We start from the raw sequence: 20,049 nt of genomic DNA on the forward strand, positions 1-20,049 counted from the left end.
ACACCGTACCTTAGCTTTACAGGATGTTTTTTTATTGTGTACAGCCAAGTTTTAATTTGAGCAATTTTAATTGCAAACAAGTTTCTCACTGAGATGATCAGCTGAGGGACAAGTTGTAGTGAAAATGTCACTATTTTTTGAGAAATCATTAAGCTCTAATGATGAACAACTCCTAGAAAACTATAACAAAACCGCCAACGCATTTAGAAATGTACTACATGGGTACATTTACAGATCATCAATTGTAAGACATGTATCAAAATAGCAGTTATTTGGGATAATATCTCGAATGAAATTCACTAATCGCACAATTAGTCAGTAATTTGGTGCCAGTGGACCAACTCGACTAAATGTAACTATACAACAATACATTCAAAGTGTAATGCTCTCATTTCCAGTTTAGGGACTCACTTAAATACCATTAATGTCAGATATAAGATGCTCGGATGTTTATTTCTCCACAGTCACCTGGATATTAATGACAACAACATGGATTCAACAATAATAGCCAGCTAATTAGAATTTCATTTCGGAATAACATGTTATGAGAAGTGGCACAACTGTGAAGCCCAGTGGACACACAAGGGACTGCAAGATCATTTAAAACATCTAAGACATTTGACTGTTGCTGTTTGTTTGTTTTCCTCAGTTGAAGGAGGCCTAACTTACTATACGTGTCTCTTTATCTAGCAATATACTTTGATTTAGTGTGGATGTTTATAGATGTGTCTGATAAAAGCAAAAATAGTTTACATATGATATTCATACATGGATCCCACATATTTTAAGAGCTGAGTCGTAAGGCTCTTCTCTCCTCCGCTGACAACAGCAGAACAAACTCCTCCTCCAAAAGGAGAGTGCTGCATCTGTTTGTGTCTTGGCTTTGTTGTTCAAAGTAGGATAAACGTGTTAACACCATCAATTTGCCAGGTTTCCAATTGCCATTGTTACTCATTGTCCGCGGCCAGGAGTTTGACTGACTAAACAGATGCTTCAGTCCCTTTGGTCCATAGTTCAGGGTTGTTGTCTGCAGTTCTTAAGTCTTTTTCCAGCTCTCCCATTCAACTTGTTTCTTTCCTTTCATTTCGGTCCTCAGGTCTGCTAATTCTTTTGCACTACAGAGAAAGACGTAATAGGTGAGATGAACATTACCACCAACAAATTAGTGTTTACTATTTATTACATAGTGGAACTTTTTCAGTGTTCACCTGAGGGTAATGAGAAGGATTCCACATGTCAGGTTGAGCTGCTGAAGGATTGTGGGAAAGCTGGGTGTGGAAAACTGGAGAGAAACACAGATTCAATATATTATCACACAACCGGATATGCTTGCATGCATATGTTTGTGTGCTACAAAACTGTACAAACCTTAGAAGGTGGAACACAGGCAGGTGTGTTACTGTAGATGTGGTTGAAGGCTTTCTGAAGAGCCACAGCCTGCTGAGTGAGGCTCTTTAGGTACTTTGAGCTTTCCTTCGTACTTTCATGGTTCTCCCCAACCTCCATGTGTCCAACAAGTAAGTCTCTCAGTTAAAATTATGAGTACATGACATAATTATAACAACAGAAAACATGGCATTCCAGCATTTTAAAGCGTACCTGGCTCTTATATATTGAAAGGGCCTCTTTCTCGTGTTGCAGAGCTGATCGAAACTCTCTTTTACTTTCATACACAGTGGCAAGGAGGTGATGGCTGCACAGAAGATAGATAGAGACAGGCAGCGAAGTAATGAAAACTTTGATTAAAAGAAAATGAAGAAAAGGAATGATCACAGAAACTGTGATTCATAGCATATCTAATTTTCTCAGATCGTCTGTAGTTGTAATGTGTTGCAATCTTTCCATCAGCTTCTGAAGTAAGAAAACAGAGGAACGGGACGACTACCTGTCTTACCTTTGTGCATGTTTCAGGGAAGTGGCACCGTGGTATTTTGAAGTTGACGTTGAGGCATTCTTTAGGAACTTCAGGGAAAGCTCATACTCCATCAGGCCATGAAGCACTAGACCCAGCATACTCTAACGTGGAGGAGCACAACAGGGACATTAACAGAAGCCTTGCCTGGACGTTAGAGACTGGTTTCTGAAATACTGACGAGCTATCAAGTAACTTTCTTAGGGTTGCGTTTAGTGTTTTCTTATTATATCTGCCAAGGCTTGCCATAGTTCACGTTGAGTCGTTGATCATCTTACAAGTACTTGAAGGGATTTCCTTTTTCCCTTTTAAAACGTTTTTCTTTATTTGTCACTTTTGTCAGTAATTGTATTATTGTAAAATGGGTTGTTTTTTTGGTACTTATTGATGTACCTCTGGAGAGAAGGTTTGCAGTAAAAGAATAAAAAGGCAGGTGCCACATAAACTTTAACTTTTGTTCACTTTTTGTGCAAAGCAAACCTTCCCAACTAATTTGTTGCATTTCTTTTATTATAAGGATTTGAGTAGCCACTTTATTGTGGGTTATTTTCTTAACTAACCAAGTCCTCAACATCCCAAAGCACAGACTATAGAGTGTTTTCAAACTAGCTTTAATTTCTAAAGTAGGAAGATAATAGACATATATTTTAGTGAACAATAAAGTAGAAAGAAAGAGAGCAACCCTTTGTAGGTGAGGTGCCACTTACATCCAGCAGTGCGACTTGTGGATGGTCTTCTCCACTCACAAGCAGCGTGAGGTACCGTGCGCGATACAGAAGCTGAAGGGAGGTCGAATGCCGGCCGCCAGCAAAGCAGTACAGGGCCAAGTAAGTCTGAATCACACATAGGATAATACTGCCATGTCAAGTCACAATTTAAATATGACAGAGTTAAGTAAGGCGTTTGTAAAAGAACAGCAGGACATGTTATGGTCCTGTATTTGCAGGAACTCACATAGTCTTGTATGGTCTGTGGATGGTCGATACCTTGTATTCTCTCACTACTCATCACAGCCTTTTCCTGGTGGCTGAGGGCCTGTGAGACACGGAGAAATGAGGGAAGCGCTACTTTATGAAAGCTCACACATTGTTGTGGGTGATGATTCAGAAGTCTGGAACCATGCTAGGTAAAAACTCATGGTAGAAATGAATTGTAATATTATGTATGTAGTAGTATGCATATTTACATCTGCATACTCCCCCAGGATGTAGCAGATCCGTCCCAGGAGACGCAGGCACATGCACACGTCCTCATGCAGGACACCACATACGCTGCTGAACAGAGTCAGGGCCTGGCTGATCAATTCATGGCCGTCTTTGAGAAGCCCTGAAATCAAACATTAACACTATTTATGAGCCTTGAATGTACAAAAAACATGAAGTAGACCAAATGCTGATGTTTGGCAGTGTCTGAAGAAATGTAAATATTTACTAGAGTATTTAAAAAAAAATGTCTCTCATCCCTAAACATGATTTTAAAATGCTAAAAAAACACCAACCTGTTATTCCACAATGCCCATGTATGTTGGCAGTTGTGTACCAACAGTGCTCTCAAGGCATAGGCCACTTTACCTCCTTCATCGAAAACATGACCTCATGAGTTTGTATGCTGTCATACTTAATGACAGCACAGGTGATATACTCTAAATAATGTGATACTACTGTGTATTGATCCTAGTGGAAAACATTTTCTGCTCAGATGAAAAAGATGAAAAAGATGTGAAATGTGTGTCTGTGTCTCTCACCCTGCTGTACTGCTACCTGTGCGTGTTGCACAAGCCGTGTGGCGTCTGTTGCTGTAGGTTTGAGATGTTTGACCACAGGGAACATGTTGACAACATCTTCCTCAGCAAACACCGGCCTGTGTCGAGACTCAAACACATACTCCCTCAGCTGCACCTAAATATAGAGAAAAGGGAAGAATGAAAACAGCTGTACGTTGCATTTTGGCTGCCCAAAGTCAATGCTGGAGATATTTAAATTTTTTTAAGAGCTTGTTGGACTTTAGCAAACACAGAAGCATAATGTACGTTCTCAACTTATGTTACCACACCTGCTTTATATGAGCAGATCTTTTTTTTTCTCTGTGAGCTTGACAAGAAAATAAACCTAAATATCATGTTGGCTTTTGCAGCAGATTTAACAATTCCCACCATTATTGGTAGGCCCAGTTTTACAGCAAAAGAGAACATGCTGTTTAGAAGATTACTTTTTTTAATTTCTCTCTCTAGCTCAATTGTGATCTATTGAAGCACCATATATGATTATTAATGATACAAATGGTGTAAATGCACTAAGATTAGTACAGCTTTAAGGTGAGATACCCAGGCAAAAAACATTAACATGTGTCAATTTTGAGATGTTGGGCTATTTTGCGTCCATAACACATCTTTGAAAAAGTGAAAAAGTGAAAAAAACATCAAAAATACATTTAGATTTCTCCTAAATGTGCCTAAAGTTAGCATTAGATAATGCTTATTTTGCATATTTAAACATAACATTTCAGAAAACTTAATGAAAACTTAATGTCAACTAAGGACGTTTCATAGTTATCTTTTTTTACCATATTCACCTGGTGTGTCTCCCCTTAAGACAGACAGACTTAATTAAATTCCATATGTGTATTGTGAAGAGGCGCAAGATGTCTGACCTGGATGCCCGTCTTGACGGCCATCTCTCTCAGTAGTGAGATCCTCTGAAGGCTGTGCTTTTTTATTACTTCATCTATACTTTCACTGGACACAGAGAGGATGGCAGGGTAAAATCCAGTTGCACATGTTCAACCACACACACACACACACACACACACGCACGCACACACACACACACACACACACACACACACACACACACACACACACACACACACACACACACACACACACACACACACACACACACACACACACACACCTGTCATATCGTGTAGTGTAATAATCTCCAGCCTCAGTCCTGATCTGGCCCCACAGCTCATCGGGGCTCAGTCTAGCCCACACGCTGTCTGTCAACAAGGCGACTCGACTCCCGTTGCTCCGTCGCCGTCGGCTCCTGCGGCGAGAGAGGAGCTCATCTGAGCAGAAGTCTGCGAAGCAGGAGGAGGAGCTCAGGAGGCAGTTTAAGAAGTGACTGACAGCAGCTGAGAAAGCTGCAGGTTCCACGCCCTGGGAGAAAATAAGATATGTGTGGATATTAGAACATGTATGATGGATTGCAACATGTTATTTTAATAATTTACTTCACCTGTAGATATGTCCTGAAGATGTGTTTTGCACTTCTGATGATGACTTCACTGATAGAAATTCTCTGTGAGGAAACATTTGATCAGTTATGTGATCAGGAGGATTTTAGCAGCCTGAAAAATAGTTGGCATCCTTTATTTCATTGTGTTTATTTCATGTTCAAACACAAGTTGATGTATTATACTCTATCATGTTACAAAGGAGAGCAATCAGAGATAACTTCAGCCCTTGACCAAGAACTTTAGAAATAAAATCTTTGACCTTGAGATTGAGTTGAGATGGAAAGATGAGACCACAGTCTGGCTAGCTGTGGATCTCAAGAGTCAAGGACAGGAAAACAATTGTGCACTAGATAATAATAATAATAATAATAATAATAATAATAATAATAATAATAATAATAATAATAATAATAATAATAATAGTATCTTCAGTACATCCTCATCTTCCGCCTGGCATTAAATGTACAGATCTGCCGCTCATGTCAGGCCACACTTATCTGACAAAAATGTGATTCAAGTGATGTCATGGAAGTTAATCGAAAAGGAAACTCAAAAGCAAGAGGTAAGCATCTGTATGCCTTTACATACAGGTCTTAAGGAAACAACAGCTGTAGCAAACCTGTATGTGGCTGAGTCTTCCTCTGTCCTCCACCCTGTCCAGCTCACTCAATAGGGTGCACAGGTATCGCACGTTCACACCCCGCTGATGTAGCACTGAGGTCAGGGTCGCTCCATCCATCGGCACTGCTGAGTGGTCCAGACAGTCCCTCAGCTACCACACACACACACACACACGCACGCACACACACACACACACACACACACGCACACAGACACACACACACACACAGAATTATAGACAGTACGTTGGACATCTGAACATTATTGCTCCACACACGACTCACCACTGCCGGAATCTGATTGGACAGTAGAAAAGCAGCCACATCCCATAACAACTGCCTCTGCCTCTGAACCTCCGCAACACAGTCAGAGGGGGGACAAACATCTGCAGCAAAGACACACAGTTCAATCTGATAGTTTTAAAAAAAACGTTATAAACACAACAGTATGTGTGTCTGCGCACAAGTGTGTTGAATACCCGGAGAGCAAACATCAGGGTTGAAGCGGATGTCGAAGCAGGAGTCGCTCACTGATCCGACAGCCTCGCAGGCTTTCATAATCACACTTCTTCTCTGAAATTCTTCAAAAGCAACACATTAATTATCAATCAAAATATCCTCAGCACTTTCCTTGGCCTCAATCATTAGTTAACAATGAATATTTAGAAGATGTATACCTGTAATGTCTTACTTAAAAGTATGAAAACCACACTGTAAGAACATTCAGTTAAAAATAAAAGCACTGCATTACTCATGCTTAGAACAATGTAAAGTATGACAAGTAATTGTGCAACAGAATTACTATTAGTTAGTTATTATTGATGCATTAAAATGTAAGTATTAGCAGCATTGTAATGTTGTTGTAGCCTGAAGAGGAATTACCGGTACCTTTAAACACAGTTTGTTCGTTTAATTTAATTCAAAGCATCCCATTTTAAGAACTCAACTAAAATGTGTTACTTGATCTAAGTTACATTCCACCAGCCGGGATGAACTTCTGAATTCAGCTTTGAAGCCCAACATGGATGAAGAAGTACTTAGAAAACTGAATATTTCAACATTCATCATTTAAAGACAACTTAGCAAACTCCATCTGCTGATGAAGATCATGTGATGTGATTGAAAGCTCAAGAACAACAACTAAATGGACCTTGTGATGACATTGTTTTAACAACTGTTGTCAACAAAGTCATGAATTCACTTATTTTGTGTCTCATTACACATAAGCCATCTCGCTACACATCTCTTCATAAAACAAATGTTGTACCGTCTCACTCTGTGTTTCTCCTGCATGATTTAACTTTCTGGTAACACAATTTCTACTGGTTTATCATTTCACTTCATTGAGCTGGTCTTATTCACCCATATCAGCAACAGATGTGGCTGCATCCCCAATTCTCTGCTCCAAGGCTTTATCGTGTTCTTCTGTTTGGATGAGATCCTGAGACACCATCTTGACATAAAGTTCATACCTGCAACACAAAGTGCAAGTCCAGAGGGATGAGATGCTTCATTTCCAAAGCTCAGTTCATCCTGTTGCTTGGTAGCTGCATTCGAGTCCACATCTCCTCTTCCTCACCTATGCTGGGCGAAGGCCTCTATCAGCTCTGGTCTCAGGCTGGCCAGGCTGTGATGGTGTCGCCGTGGGTAACCAAAGAGCAGGCACTCCTTCGGCACCTCCCTCCTCTCCTCTGTCTCTGAGAACTGGAAGTTAAGGTCAGGGGGGAAGGTTCGGAGGAGGTCCAAAATGTATGGTCTTCCGTCATTACCCAGAATGCCTTTGGTCTCGATGCCAGAGCAAAGCTCCACTGGGCTGTTTCTGTGGTCGAGCACCTGGTGACGTTGGATTCTTAGCGGTTCACTGGTTTTATCCAGAAGCTCCAGAAACCTGGAGTAATGTTGAGAAAATTAAATGTACACTTTATTTAGCTAAAGAAATATAAAATATTATATATATATATATATATATATATATATATATATTTATATATTGTGAGCATGTCTGTATTACCTGGGGTGTGTAAAAACTGTTTTTCCATAGTCACTAGAGCCATAGACAACACTCTGCTCCTGATTTTTCTCCAGTATCCCAGGAACGATGGTCTGAGCGCTAACACGGATGCCCCGATAATCCACCACAGCCGTCCCGAGTGTGTGAAGGCCTTCTACGTCTACAGATGTGTATGCCTGGAGCAGAGCAATATAAGTATTTATATGTTGATGGCAAGAACACAAAGGGATTAAATTATTGTTTTCCAAACTTTATTTCTTGGGACCAAAATAAAAAAGGACAAACCAACGAAAACCAATTAACCACAGGCCATATCTATAAATTGTGAGAAGAGCGAATTTGTGCGTTAATGAATATTCCTGACCATTTTTACTGCCATTTCCACGTCACCTTATATTATCTTTAATAGGTAAACAAGCCATTTTGAAGATATATATACATATATATATATATATATATATATATATATATATATATATATATATATAAGTTGTAATAAATCAACTTAGTTTTACGCATGTGTTATTGAAAACATAATCACATATTAAATATTATATAAAAGACCGGGCATTTAGGCAGTGTGAACAGGCTATCTCATTATTTAAATGGTCCTCTCATCAGTTAAACAAACAGAATGTATGTTAGCCTTTCATATTAGATTCAATGATATAAGTAGGCTACAATGATCAGAACAACACAAATATGAAGGCCCCCTCATGTGGCTCATACTGCAGATATGAATGTTGAATAAAACACTACGGAAGAAATTTATTTGGCGACAATAATACAATATAATACAATCTCCAGCGACCCACCTGTGGGTTGTGACCTACCTGTGCTCCTCTCAGGTCACAGATGGCAGCAGCGTGAGCAGCAGTGTTGCCCCCTAGCGGGCTGTAGTGCTCGGAAATGTCGAACCCGAGGCTGAAGAACAGGTTGTTCCAGATGAACATCTGCACGTGAGGCGCCTCCCCAGGGTTTAACGGCATGACGTCCCCGTCGATCACAGCGACAGCACCTCGTGTTGCAGCGGCAACAAAGTCACTGTTTGTCTGGATGGAGGGATTACAATCTTGGTTAAGATTTTCTTTTCTTTGAAGGCTAGAGATGAGGCGTGGATCAGTGCTAATAATCCAATACGAGTTGTTGTATAGCGTAGCCTTTAATAAGGGTATGTTATGCGCCACAGAGTCTCTTTAAAAGGCCCTTTGGTAGATTAAATTCTCGCTTATGGCCACACCACCCTGAACACGCCTGAGATCTTAAACATCCGTACGCATGGATACTGCTTCAGCGATGATCTCACAGTCACAAGTCTGCTTCTCTTATTACATATCAGATGGAAAGGAGATGTTTAGAAATCTGTGGCCTCACCTTGAATATGCTCCTCTCTCTGTGCAGGCGCTCCTGAAGGGAGTTCCTTGCAAGTTCCCTGCATCCCTGCAGCTCCTCATTCCAGTCCCGATTCTGCGGTCACAACACAGCCTATATCAGCATCTCCATCACTATCACTGAGCATCATATGCCCCATGAAACCTGTATGTGCACATACATGCACATTTTATGTCTGCAACCTGCCCGGCTGTGTGCTCGTCCTGGCCCATGCGACTGGTGTGTGTCTCCTCCGCTCTGACACAGTCGAGGGTGTGGTCTCCATGACGGGCGACCCAGGTGAACACCTGGAAAGGTGCTGCGATCCGCTCATAAGGGTGTTGCTGGACTCTGGCTCACAACAAGTGACAGAGAAAAATATTCTATTAGTTTGGAAGTGAGGATATCTGTTTTATTACTTGTTATTTGTCATTGACTTGTACCATCAAGCCTCAACTCTAGAAATGTAGACAACTGCTATTACTGTATTACATATTATATTGATGTTAACAGTGTTACACGTCCCTTGATCTTGTTTTAGCATTTAGTTCCAGCTTGATTAGCAACAGCTCACCTCTTCTTCTGCAGGGCACTGAAGGTTTTCCTGAAAGCAGGGCTGACTTGACTCAGCAGCTCAACTAGAGAGTGGCAAAGGATTTTGGGAAGTGCAGGTTTAGGGTTGAAGTTGAAGGTAGTTGACCTGGAGCAGTCAGAGCACAGCATAAGTTGATGTTCCAGGTACGTTTCTACTGTCCTCAGTACATTATTATCATTGGTTAACTGCTCTCTGTGGGCGCTGTTGCTCTAATGAACAGCCCTACTGACGGCTCTGTGAGGCTGTACAGTGGGGCCTTGAGCTAAATGCTAATATCCTCACAATGATAATGCCGACATGCTGACATTAAGCAGTCAAGCAAGCGTTGGACAAATTGGGACAAAAACCTGATGATTGTGTGAGATGAAAAGTGAAGGGATCACCAAAGTGATTACGTTTCATCATGACATGAACATCTGCGCCACATTTCATGGTTATTCATCCAGTAGTTGTCAAGATCAGATACACCGTCTGGAAACTATGAACATTTGTAGAAAAATATTGAGAGCCAATAAGTTATTTCTCAGAATAAGAGAAGACTTTGACCTACTGGTGGCGCCTGAGAAAAAGTTACGAGATGCTCAAAAGGACTCTTCTTTTTGGCACCATACATTTTTGTATCAAATTGCAATCAATCAAATAGTTTCATTCAGTCTGGACAAAGGTAGTGGACGGACCGACATTGCCATTTATCGAGATACGCTGCTAGCATGGCTAAAAACTCAATTTCCATAGCTTAGCAAACAAATGTCTCAGCACTCACTGGTTGAGGTAGAAGCCCCGAGTAGAGGATGTAATGTTGAGCTCTTTGTCCTCCATAGTCAGCACGTTGAGGTACATTAAATCCCCGTGCATCTTCCTGTTTCCTGGAGGAGGGTTCCAGCTGCTCATGGTCAGAACCCGCAGGCACTGTAATGGCTGTAATGATACTTTTATGAAGTCCGTCTGTCGCTTCACTACAACTTAGTACACGTTTCATTGCATGTTATATATCTAATCAATCGTGTTTGCGGTTACAACATCTGATCTCTCACCTTGCAGTCATCTCTAAACGGCTGCAGCGGAATCAGTGGTCGGTCCTTACATCCAGGGAGGATGTAATCTGGAGGGCTGCAGTCGGAAGACTCCTTTTCAGAAGCTCTCCTGTTCCCCACGCTGTCACTGTCTGAAGGGGTGAATATGGAGGCGAAACGTTGACTGATTACAGGTGGAAATGCTCAGACTAAACCTGAAGTGAAGAGGTATTAAGATAGTAGTATTACCCTTGTCTCCTTTTGTGTAAAAGGTGAGGTAAGAGAGTGAGCTGCAGTTCACTCCGTTGTATGCATCTGATGGGTCAAGGCTCCTCAGAAGGTCACGAACATGTCTGAGATGAAGACGAGCATCACGCACTGTGTAAGGATCTGCAACCAGATCAGAAAGATGCTTTTAAAGGGTTGGATTCATCTTGCACAAGATAAATAAAAAAATATAATTATAAGTGGAGAAGAAACTGTTATCATAGGATATAATGATAATAATCAATTTAATACAGATTGCTCTATATGACCAACATAAGTAAACAAGACCATCAGTGAGAATATTGGCTATTTCGCTCCAGTTATTCTTAACCCTTGTCATCGGAGCCACCGGGTCAGATGAAATCATGCAGGTTCCCTGGAAACCCGTTCAGCTCAGACTGCAGAAACCAGCACGCTACCTCCCGACCCAGGTCTGGTTCTGCTGCTGCCTTCAACCAAATGTCGGAGCTACAGTGGGAGGAGGAGAGCTCAGCGCCCGGCAGCAGCTTCTCCCCCTCTGGCCAGGAGCAGAGCTTTGCCTCGTTGCTGGAGACCCAGGCGACTGAAGTCAGATGCTGACAATGTTGCACTCCAAAGTGAACGACACACGTATCACAAGAACACATCTTGTAAAGAAAAGGATGAGGCAGTTACCCTCCACCACCTTGATCAGCGCTCCGTCCTGGATGCTCTGGATGGAGCTCAGCTCTGTGAGGCTGTCGAGCGCGATGCCTCCCAGCTGGAAGGAGAAGCATGTGCAATGGCAGCTGATCTCGTGCTCCATCAGCACCTGGTGCAGCTCGGCTACCAACATCTGGCTTGACACCTGAGAATGGAGGAGAGTTGGATTGGAGGGATTTTAGAAAAACATTAATATACTGTACATCTTTAAAAAAAGTATCTTCAAAAGAATAAATGGGACAGAACCTGAAGCTCAAAACTGTCTTTTTCAGGAGGTTGAATCCGGAGAGTAAAGTCTGTCTCTTGGAGAGCGACTACGTCCCTGATGCTGAGTTTCCTTTCACACTCCTGTGGACGATCATCCTCGGGGCTTTCTTCAGTCTGACTTGGAGGTGCTGTTGGCAACAGAAGAGACTAAATAAAGATAAAGGAAATCATATATTGAAATTATGGATATTTCTGAAGGAGAATTTGAAAAAAAGAGAAGTGAAATGTCCATCCTTTAAACGAAAAACTAAAATAGCTTGAATGTAAATACTCAAATTGAAACCTGAAATGCTAAAACATTTAATTTAAAACATCTTATTGAAGAGGAAATCAATGTGAAAAGATTAAAAGAAATGTCAGTATTTTTCCACCCTCTATTCGTTTGGTATTCATAATTTAGCATTTGGCTTTTCACTTTTTCAAATTGTCATTTCACAATATCAATCTGCCATTTCAATACCCAATTTCATTTTCCAGTGGACTTTCTCTTATTAACATTTAATTATGGCCTGTATATCCTGAGTAGGCTACTAAAATATAATAATAGTAGATAAGACTGGAGCCATTTTCTTTTTTTCTTTGAATCCAGAATAAAATGATCCTCCAAAGCGTGCAAACAGAAGCTGCAGGTAGAATGTTTGAAGACCAAAACGCTCCGACAAAAACACACTGCAGTGTAAATAAAAGCAAAGATAAACACAATCCAATAGGACCACTCACCTTTAACATGTGGTGCTGCCACAAACAGCCTGTCGACTAAAAGCAAGGCTCGCTTCATCTCGGCCTCTTCCTCCTCCTCGTGTGGCGGAGCGGTCCTGTTGAGGCCGTCCTCTTCTCTCTTCACTGGGTCGTGGCCCTGAATGTGATCCTCGAGCAGATTCATGTTTGTTTTTGTGTGGATAACGTCGCGGACCTTTTCATTTACATTCTGATCCGACTCCACAGTCGACTGTCCCAACTGTTCAATATCCTGATAACTCTGTTGAGTCGGGTCTACACAACACTCAGCAGGGTCAACCTCAGTGCTCTTGATGCTGCATTTCGTTGGCTGAACTTCTTTCTGTGTGTCCTCATCCATATTGTTGTGGGGTTCAGTCGGCATCACGGAGGTGCACTTTGAAACGTTCTCCTGTGTCGGCTCTGTCCGGACAACGTCTGTGTTTTCCTGAGCAGCAACAGTTGTCTGTTGCAACTTAAAGACATTCCCTTCATCAGTGTTCAACTCCTCCATTAGCTCTGTATTTTGTTTGGTTTTAAATACACGCTTTGTTGAATTGGGGATTAGTTCCCTGTGGATGTGATTCTCTATCAATTCTCTCTGTTCAGCTTTTTTGTCTACATCTCTAAAGGCTAGTTTGTTTCTCTCTGACTTTTGATCAAAAACTTCCATGTCAGCCCAGGTTCCAGAGTCTATCCATTTCTTTGATGTCTCTGACGCCATTTTAGTGTCTCGAGATGTGTGTGCCTCCAAGAGCACACCCACCTGTCTCAGTATTTCATGTTCTTCCACAACCGTCTTTTTTGAATTAGCAGTATCTCTTAGCGTGTTTCTTTCTCCCTCCACAGTCTGATTATTGACCACATGTATTTCTGCCTGTGACTCTGTCTGAGTCTGCACCCCCGTACCAATCTGTGTCTCCACTTCAGTCTGTGTCTCAGCCTCCAAAAACCCCTTGTTTCTCCACCTGTTGCTCCTCTCTTGTCCTTCATCTCTTGGCCAGTCCACCCTCGCTCCCTCTTCCTCCTCAGACACCAGCAGACACACCATCGGCTCCACCAGAGTCACATCCCCTCCCAAGTTGCTGCTTAGGATGATGTCAGGAAACAGGAAGTGCTCTGGTTCGAGGGCAGGGTTTTTCCCACCGAGGGAGAGGGTTAACAGATCGTCCTCCAAGTTGTCCGGCATGCTGGCCGATTCCCATTCATTATCTTCGCTGGACAGCAGAGGGGATCTTTCCGCCTCACCCTGGGTCGGTGCATCCTTACACTTAAAGTATTTTGACAGTGTGTGACAGCACTGGACTATGTTTCCCATGGTGCCTTTGTGCAAGAAACTGCAATGCGACTTTGCAGGTGGCCTATGGAAGAAAACACCACAGTGTTTATACGGGTTTAGTTACAATAAGGAACATCTTTTTTTTTTAAACCTTAAAAGTTGTTTTATTTTACCAGCTTCAGCCAGCGGTTCTATTAGTTATAATGTAGGTTTTGCCTGGCGATAATATACTTTTAGTTTTACATGCTGCTAAGTATAAAAAGTGTGTGTGTCTGTTTGTGTGGCATGTTTAAATGCAAGAGCCTAGAGCAACATAACACTTAGACAACAGCTGAAGACATGGAGATTATGAAGTGTTCCTGCAGTAGTGTCACCTTACAGAGGAAAGGACTGGATAACCTTGGTGACTAAATCTCATCAGATAGGCTCTGGAATGATGTTGTGTGTACGGGGATCCTGGAACACAGATGAGAATACACAGTTACAGTTACAGTTTGGCTACATACAAGTGTCTTAACCAAACCAGCAGAATATTCTAAATAGACTTCATTTTGATGTATTGAATACTAATGAGTTTTTATAAAAGTACCACACCTTATTCAAACTCAAGATATCAAGGTGAAGCATAAAAAATCTCAAGTATCTCAAACAACAGCAGAATAACACAGCGTCAAAATGACCTTTGTGTAATCAATCTATGGACCCTACCAGCCAGTGGCGAGAGAGGGAGAGACTGCCAGTCTGAGTCATCTTATCCAGACTCCTCTGCTGTTCATCCTGCTGAAATCAGAGAGCTGAGATTCCCAGTCTGTCCTCTACAGCAGGAGGCTCCCCCGTCCTTGCTGTGAAATCACTTGCACAAATTGTGTGTCTTGCGCGTGTGTGTGTCTGTGTGTCTGTGTGTGTCTGCCCTTCATGGGGAGAGGAGCTGTGAGCAGCATGCAGGCCCTCTATTCACACACACACGCACACACACACACACCTACACACATTCACACACAGTGTAGCCTACCCATTCAATTCCAGAAGAGGGCGACCTCTCTGTTGTGATGATGTAACTTCCTGTTTTCAGACCGGCCCATGCACTCTCTACCAACCTTGGATGTGTGCAAATAGCCGATCAGGAGCAGGAGGTCCGGCTCCTTTTTACATTTTGTAAGCTATACCCAAGTCGCGACACAGCAAACGTCTCCCCAAACTCAAAGTCCTGGAAACAGTCCTACAGCATCTCGTCTCCGGTCCTCTTCACACACTTTCATCCACGAGTGCTCCAACGCAGCTCAGCGGTTGTCATGGCAGCGCTGCAGCGAAAAATTAACATTCTGAGCACAGTCTCCAAGACAACCGTGGGAACGTTCTAGAATGGGACGTTTGCTAGGAGACGAGTTACACCAGCGAAAGTAACCATGTGTGAACGATACAGTCGTTTGTGTCGGTTGGAGGCCTCAATATCTCCCCACGGTTGTCAATTAAAAATGTTACGTCACTGAATAACAGTTATTCCCTTGTATTATTTGTATTTTATGCTTAACTTAAAAGTACATTTGTTTATTTGTGCTTTATACCTGAGCTTGGTGCATTAATGACTGAATGCATCTGGTCTAGAGCATTGAAGATTTCAACCTATTTTATTTGTATTTATTATATTATATTCTAGTTGTTATAACTGTCATTCATGTTTATATAACTTTTTGTAATGGGCGAGTTACAGGCACAAAATAACGAAAATATGGATGGATTTGTATACTTAACAGATCACATGCCAGTTTCATTTTTTATTTTGCATCATTCAGTGGACTGCTTCATGTATATCATGTTGCAAATAAATATGTAAAGTTAAAAAAGATACAGATTGCAAATGAAGAATAGTCAGACTGAGTCATCACAATCTTACAGCACACCTACTTAGAGTCCTCTGAACACATCATTTCTCTTTTAATATTTAGTATAAGCCTGTACATTCAGTGATACATGTGTTTTGAACTGTATGTGTAAGTGTTTTCCTTCTTTTACTTCAACAAAACGCACAGATCTGGATATACTGTATTTCTATCCCTGTCAGGGTTTGGTTGTACTGCCACCCAGTGTAGGACTTGACATAAGAGCTGATGAGCCCAAAAGTGGTCTGTGAACCTTTCTGACAGGGTTATGCTGATATTTAATATTGTATTATGTACAATTCAGTGCAGATTATTATTCTGATCTGTTGATAAATTGTTTGACCTATAAAATATTATTATAAACAAACTTATAAAATGCCTGTAATAACTTTCTAAAACTGAAAGTGACATTTAAAATGGCTTGTTTTGTTTGACTAACATTCCAAACCCTAAAGATATTCAGTTTTATAAATATTATTATAAACGGGCAAAAGCTGAAATATGAAGAATATCTAGTGTTTTTTCTTGACTAATGACGTAAATGATTGATTTAATGATTGCTATTGTTGTTTAACTACTCGATTAATCTGATAATCATTTCAGCTCTTGTATAATTTGAGTAATAATGAAACAATTATAATTAATTATTGATACAAACAAATTATAGATTTCAGAGCAGTTGGTATAGCAACAGTCATTGTAGGAGAAGCACAGGTGCAAATAATAAATCAATGATGGCTGGATTCCATTTAGCTGTGTCAGTGTCCCGGTATTGTTCATGCTGGCACACTTTCACATCGTCATGGCTTACTCCATTGGACAGAACAGAGACATTACCAAAGTTTGTTTTCCTTTGAAGTATTTCTGTGATAAAGACAGATGGAAACTTTTAAAACACTGAGACAAAAGGCAGCAACACACCGGAAATAATTATCTGCCATGACTAGGCACATTGCATGAATTTAATAAAGTGCAAATCATACAAAATGCCCCCAAGCCTTCTAGAGTGACTTTTCAAACCTGGAATGCAGCTAGTGCAGTAAAAAAGCAGGTTGCCATGTACATCAACAGTACGGCGTGCTCAAAGTATTGATGGCAAGGCTACTAATTACAAGCAAAAGCTGTGATCAACAGTGTTACAATCAAAAAGGCATCCATATGAAACAGGACCACGATTCAGTTCTATTTTTGACCAGCTCTTATCTTCACATTTTCAAAGTACATGTTGTACCATCAATGTGACAGTTTAGGTTAATATGTTGTTGTGATCACACGCTCTTGTGCAACTCACTTCTAAATATTTAACTCACTTCCTGAAATCTACAGACAATCACAAGGTTACATCTCTTCTAAAGCTTTTTCTAGAATAACTGCTTCAGTTGTTGGTTGATGTTGGCCAAAACCTGCTGGAAGACAACTTTGTCTCTTCATCACAGAGCAGTTTCTCCCTCTCCTGCTCCCATGTCCACTCTCCTGTGCACCCTGCTGTCCTCAATATCCTCCCACTCGTCCTCCATCCCCTCTACATTCTGTGTTCTGATTGGTTGGTTCAAGCGAAGGAGGCGGTATCTCAACGGCACTAGGAAGAGGGCGGGGTCAGGCATAGGGCGTGGCTTCTGCGGGGATGTCACTCTCTCCTGGGGGACACAAGCTCTGACCCTCTCCTCCCTCGTGCTGACACGCCTCTTATGTCTTGCTTCTGGTTGGCTAGGAGAGGCTGGGGGAGGTGGAGACAGGAGCCAGTCTGAGCCCTCCCCATCATAATCTTCATCCTCCTCACCATCGTCGTCATCCTCTTCATCCTCATTCTCTTCTTCCTCCTTTCCTCTGGTTTCCTCCTCTCCCTCAGCCCCAGACTCTGTGCTCTGCCCTTGCTGGAACAGTTTTAAGCGTGCGGTGTGGAGCTCGTGGCAGAGGGTTGTCGTGGTGACATTTTGCCGTTGCAGCTCCCGACTCAGTAGTGTGATCTTGTGGCTGCGACGTTTCAGTTCCTCCAGGAAATGGCGCTCTTCTTCTCTCAGGTTCCTCCCCAGTGCTGATGCCCGTGCCCGGCCGGCCCGCAGCTCCACACGCGCAGCGACCATAATGCACTGCTGGTCCTCCAGGAGACGCTGGGCGGCCTCACAGCGTGCTGCCAGCTCTGCTTCTTCCTCTGAGAAACATAAACAAATTCAGTGTGGACTAATGATAATAAAGAAACAGACAATACTGTAGATGTTGAGGGGATTATTGGATCCATTAGGATGTCATCATTTGGACTGTTTTTTTCTATCCTCCAGATCTCTTTCCATATACTTTTGCTTGATGAATCTTACATGTTACATTTCATGCAATTTTCTTTTCACTGTGTCTTTCTGTGCTCCTTCACTTGCTTCATCACTCAAACCTGGCTAGATAGATACATAATACACACATATACTGTAATTGACTTCCCTTTAAGTGACCATTGTACATTTGGGGGCCAGGCTGGTGCCACATGCGATTTTAGGGGTACCAAATACATAAAGCACAACTGTTGCATACCACCCAAATATATCACTCCCTATTAATGAATGAATGAATGATTCTCTCTCTCTCTCTCTCTCCCTCTCTCTCTGATATCTGGCGTATTGTATATACCTATCAATTCATATAGGCAATGATTGATACCTATACCTATAACAAACTTAGTAAAATATGCTGCAAATGAGTATAACATGTAATAGTCATGCAAATACATCAACAGGTCAATCTAAATGTACTGTAATAATGTTTCATTGTTATTATTATTCAATCTTCATTTAAAAAGGCACTGTGTACAGTTAAAACATAAATGTCACCAGTTGATGCACTGTGCCAGATTGTAGCTAATTTGCATCTGTAGTCCCTTGACAGACACAACAAACATAAAACAATCGTGTCGGGTCATTGTACCCGTTTCTATCACGAGATCCTTGTGCATTCTCCTCCTCTGCACAGATGTTGTGCTTTCCTCTCCATAACTCCTAATATCATTTCCCACTTTGTCATTAGGAGTAGTAATGTCTTACCTTCTGTGCTTCTGTCGGGAAACCTGGAGTCCAGCTCACAGCTTAGCTCTGCAGCCGTGAGGAGGAGACAGACAGAGAAAGATCAGACAGATAGTCAAGTGGTTCATGCCACATAGAGAGAAGGAGAGCAGCAGGTAGACTGACCATGACAGCGCCTCCTCAGGTGTGTGATCTCCAGCTGCAGACCCGTCAGCATGGCCAGGTGCTCCTGCTTCAGGAAGGCGATGCCTCTCTCCACACTGGCCACCTGCTGCTCCAGTTTCCCAGCATCCATGGCTGCACCCCTCCACAACCTTCACACAGATGCAGGTAGCAGGATGTCTTTGGATTAAGGGATCTCCCAGAGCAGCTGTTGCGTGTCCAGAGCTTAAATAGGCTTACCAAGTGTCTATGCCATGGAAAGTAAATACAATCGCTTTTCTTTATCAAGCTAGAGTGATACTCCATCTGTTAGTCCGCTCGATATTCTATTTTACTCAGATTTTTCTGCAATAGATTTATGAGGTAATTATTTCATGACTATTTGCAAAATGCCTACACCCTCTCATTTACCCCCATTCAGTTATAGCTCTCACCCATAAAAGCGTTCTCGTTTCTGCACCGTGGCTCGGTCGGTGTCTACCTGTAACTGTGCACGCACCACTCTGCGCGTGGCCTACCGTTAACAGAAGCGGTATCCCACTCAGAGCGTCTCTCATGGATATGGATCCTCGTGTCGCCTTGCTCCCTCTGTCCTCGATGCCTTGCTCCCTCTGTCCTCGATGCAGCAGAGACGGAGAACACAAAAGACTCGTTCTGCGTGCCAACCCGCGCGGTGCGCGTGGTGAGCTCTCACGTGAGCCGTGTCACTGTTGCAGCGGGCCGACGTTTCCCCGACCGCGTGAATGGATCCTGCTGCAGTCTCAGTCGGAATAACCTCCTCATAACCTTCTGCTGGTACGTGCAGTGTGGCTGCTGTACACACAACAAAGCAGTCCCGTATGAGGGGTGATCAGTGCCACGGAGCAGCAGCAGGAGCAGGAGCAGGAGGAGGAGGAGCTCCATGGGAGTGATGCTAACAGCTGTTGCAAGCAAGAAAGTCATCATATTTTTTGTTTTATTCCTTGAGATGATAGAGCATAAGTATCTGTCTAGATTTGCTTTTCATCAGTCTTTTGGAAATGAATA

At 42.2% G+C, this 20,049-nt stretch overlaps 2 protein-coding genes across 2 annotated transcripts; both read right to left on the bottom strand.

Moving 5' to 3' along the window:
• Positions 1-13: 13 nt before the first annotated feature.
• Positions 14-15,243, bottom strand: LOC117742586 (clustered mitochondria protein homolog). Its single transcript, XM_034550105.1, has 30 exons — positions 14,682-15,243; positions 14,353-14,429; positions 12,698-14,055; positions 11,957-12,105; positions 11,684-11,855; positions 11,012-11,152; positions 10,784-10,914; positions 10,513-10,667; positions 9,729-9,854; positions 9,358-9,505; positions 9,158-9,250; positions 8,617-8,835; positions 7,784-7,959; positions 7,352-7,660; positions 7,135-7,244; positions 6,252-6,353; positions 6,058-6,158; positions 5,772-5,924; positions 5,152-5,214; positions 4,825-5,072; positions 4,562-4,646; positions 3,657-3,810; positions 3,099-3,238; positions 2,867-2,947; positions 2,620-2,745; positions 1,895-2,016; positions 1,600-1,693; positions 1,369-1,500; positions 1,209-1,282; positions 14-1,115 (listed from the first exon to the last, which is right to left on the bottom strand). Exons 3-30 carry the CDS (start codon positions 14,010-14,012, stop codon positions 1,037-1,039), a joined length of 4,998 nt encoding a protein of 1,665 aa, XP_034405996.1. The 5' UTR covers positions 14,013-14,055; positions 14,353-14,429; positions 14,682-15,243; the 3' UTR covers positions 14-1,036.
• A 2,040-nt stretch (positions 15,244-17,283) lies between these two features.
• On the bottom strand, positions 17,284-19,648 carry LOC117743100 (coiled-coil domain-containing protein 92-like). Its single transcript, XM_034550859.1, has 4 exons — positions 19,542-19,648; positions 19,027-19,175; positions 18,883-18,930; positions 17,284-18,005 (listed from the first exon to the last, which is right to left on the bottom strand). The coding sequence occupies exons 2-4, from the start codon at positions 19,154-19,156 to the stop codon at positions 17,284-17,286; spliced, it is 900 nt and encodes a 299-aa protein (XP_034406750.1). The 5' UTR covers positions 19,157-19,175; positions 19,542-19,648.
• Positions 19,649-20,049: the final 401 nt, after the last annotated feature.

The sequence above is a fragment of the Cyclopterus lumpus genome, chromosome 14 (assembly GCF_009769545.1).
Source record: "Cyclopterus lumpus isolate fCycLum1 chromosome 14, fCycLum1.pri, whole genome shotgun sequence".
Taxonomy (NCBI): Eukaryota; Metazoa; Chordata; class Actinopteri; order Perciformes; family Cyclopteridae; genus Cyclopterus; species Cyclopterus lumpus.

Excerpts from the sequence above, each read along its gene's own strand:
- LOC117742586 (XM_034550105.1), bottom strand. The coding sequence starts at position 14,012 with ATGGGAAACATAGTCCAGTGCTGTCACACACTGTCAAAATACTTTAAG. Across the intron at positions 9,855-10,512 it reads CGGGGCTTCTACCTCAACCA|GTCAACTACCTTCAACTTCA; the intron begins GTGAGTGCTGAG and ends TGACTGCTCCAG. Across the intron at positions 7,960-8,616 it reads GTGACCTGAGAGGAGCACAG|GCATACACATCTGTAGACGT; the intron begins GTAGGTCACAAC and ends GCTCTGCTCCAG.
- LOC117743100 (XM_034550859.1), bottom strand. The coding sequence starts at position 19,156 with ATGGATGCTGGGAAACTGGAGCAGCAGGTGGCCAGTGTGGAGAGAGGC. Across the intron at positions 18,931-19,026 it reads CCTGAGGAGGCGCTGTCATG|AGCTAAGCTGTGAGCTGGAC; the intron begins GTCAGTCTACCT and ends TCACGGCTGCAG. Across the intron at positions 18,006-18,882 it reads TCCCGACAGAAGCACAGAAG|AGGAAGAAGCAGAGCTGGCA; the intron begins GTAAGACATTAC and ends TATGTTTCTCAG.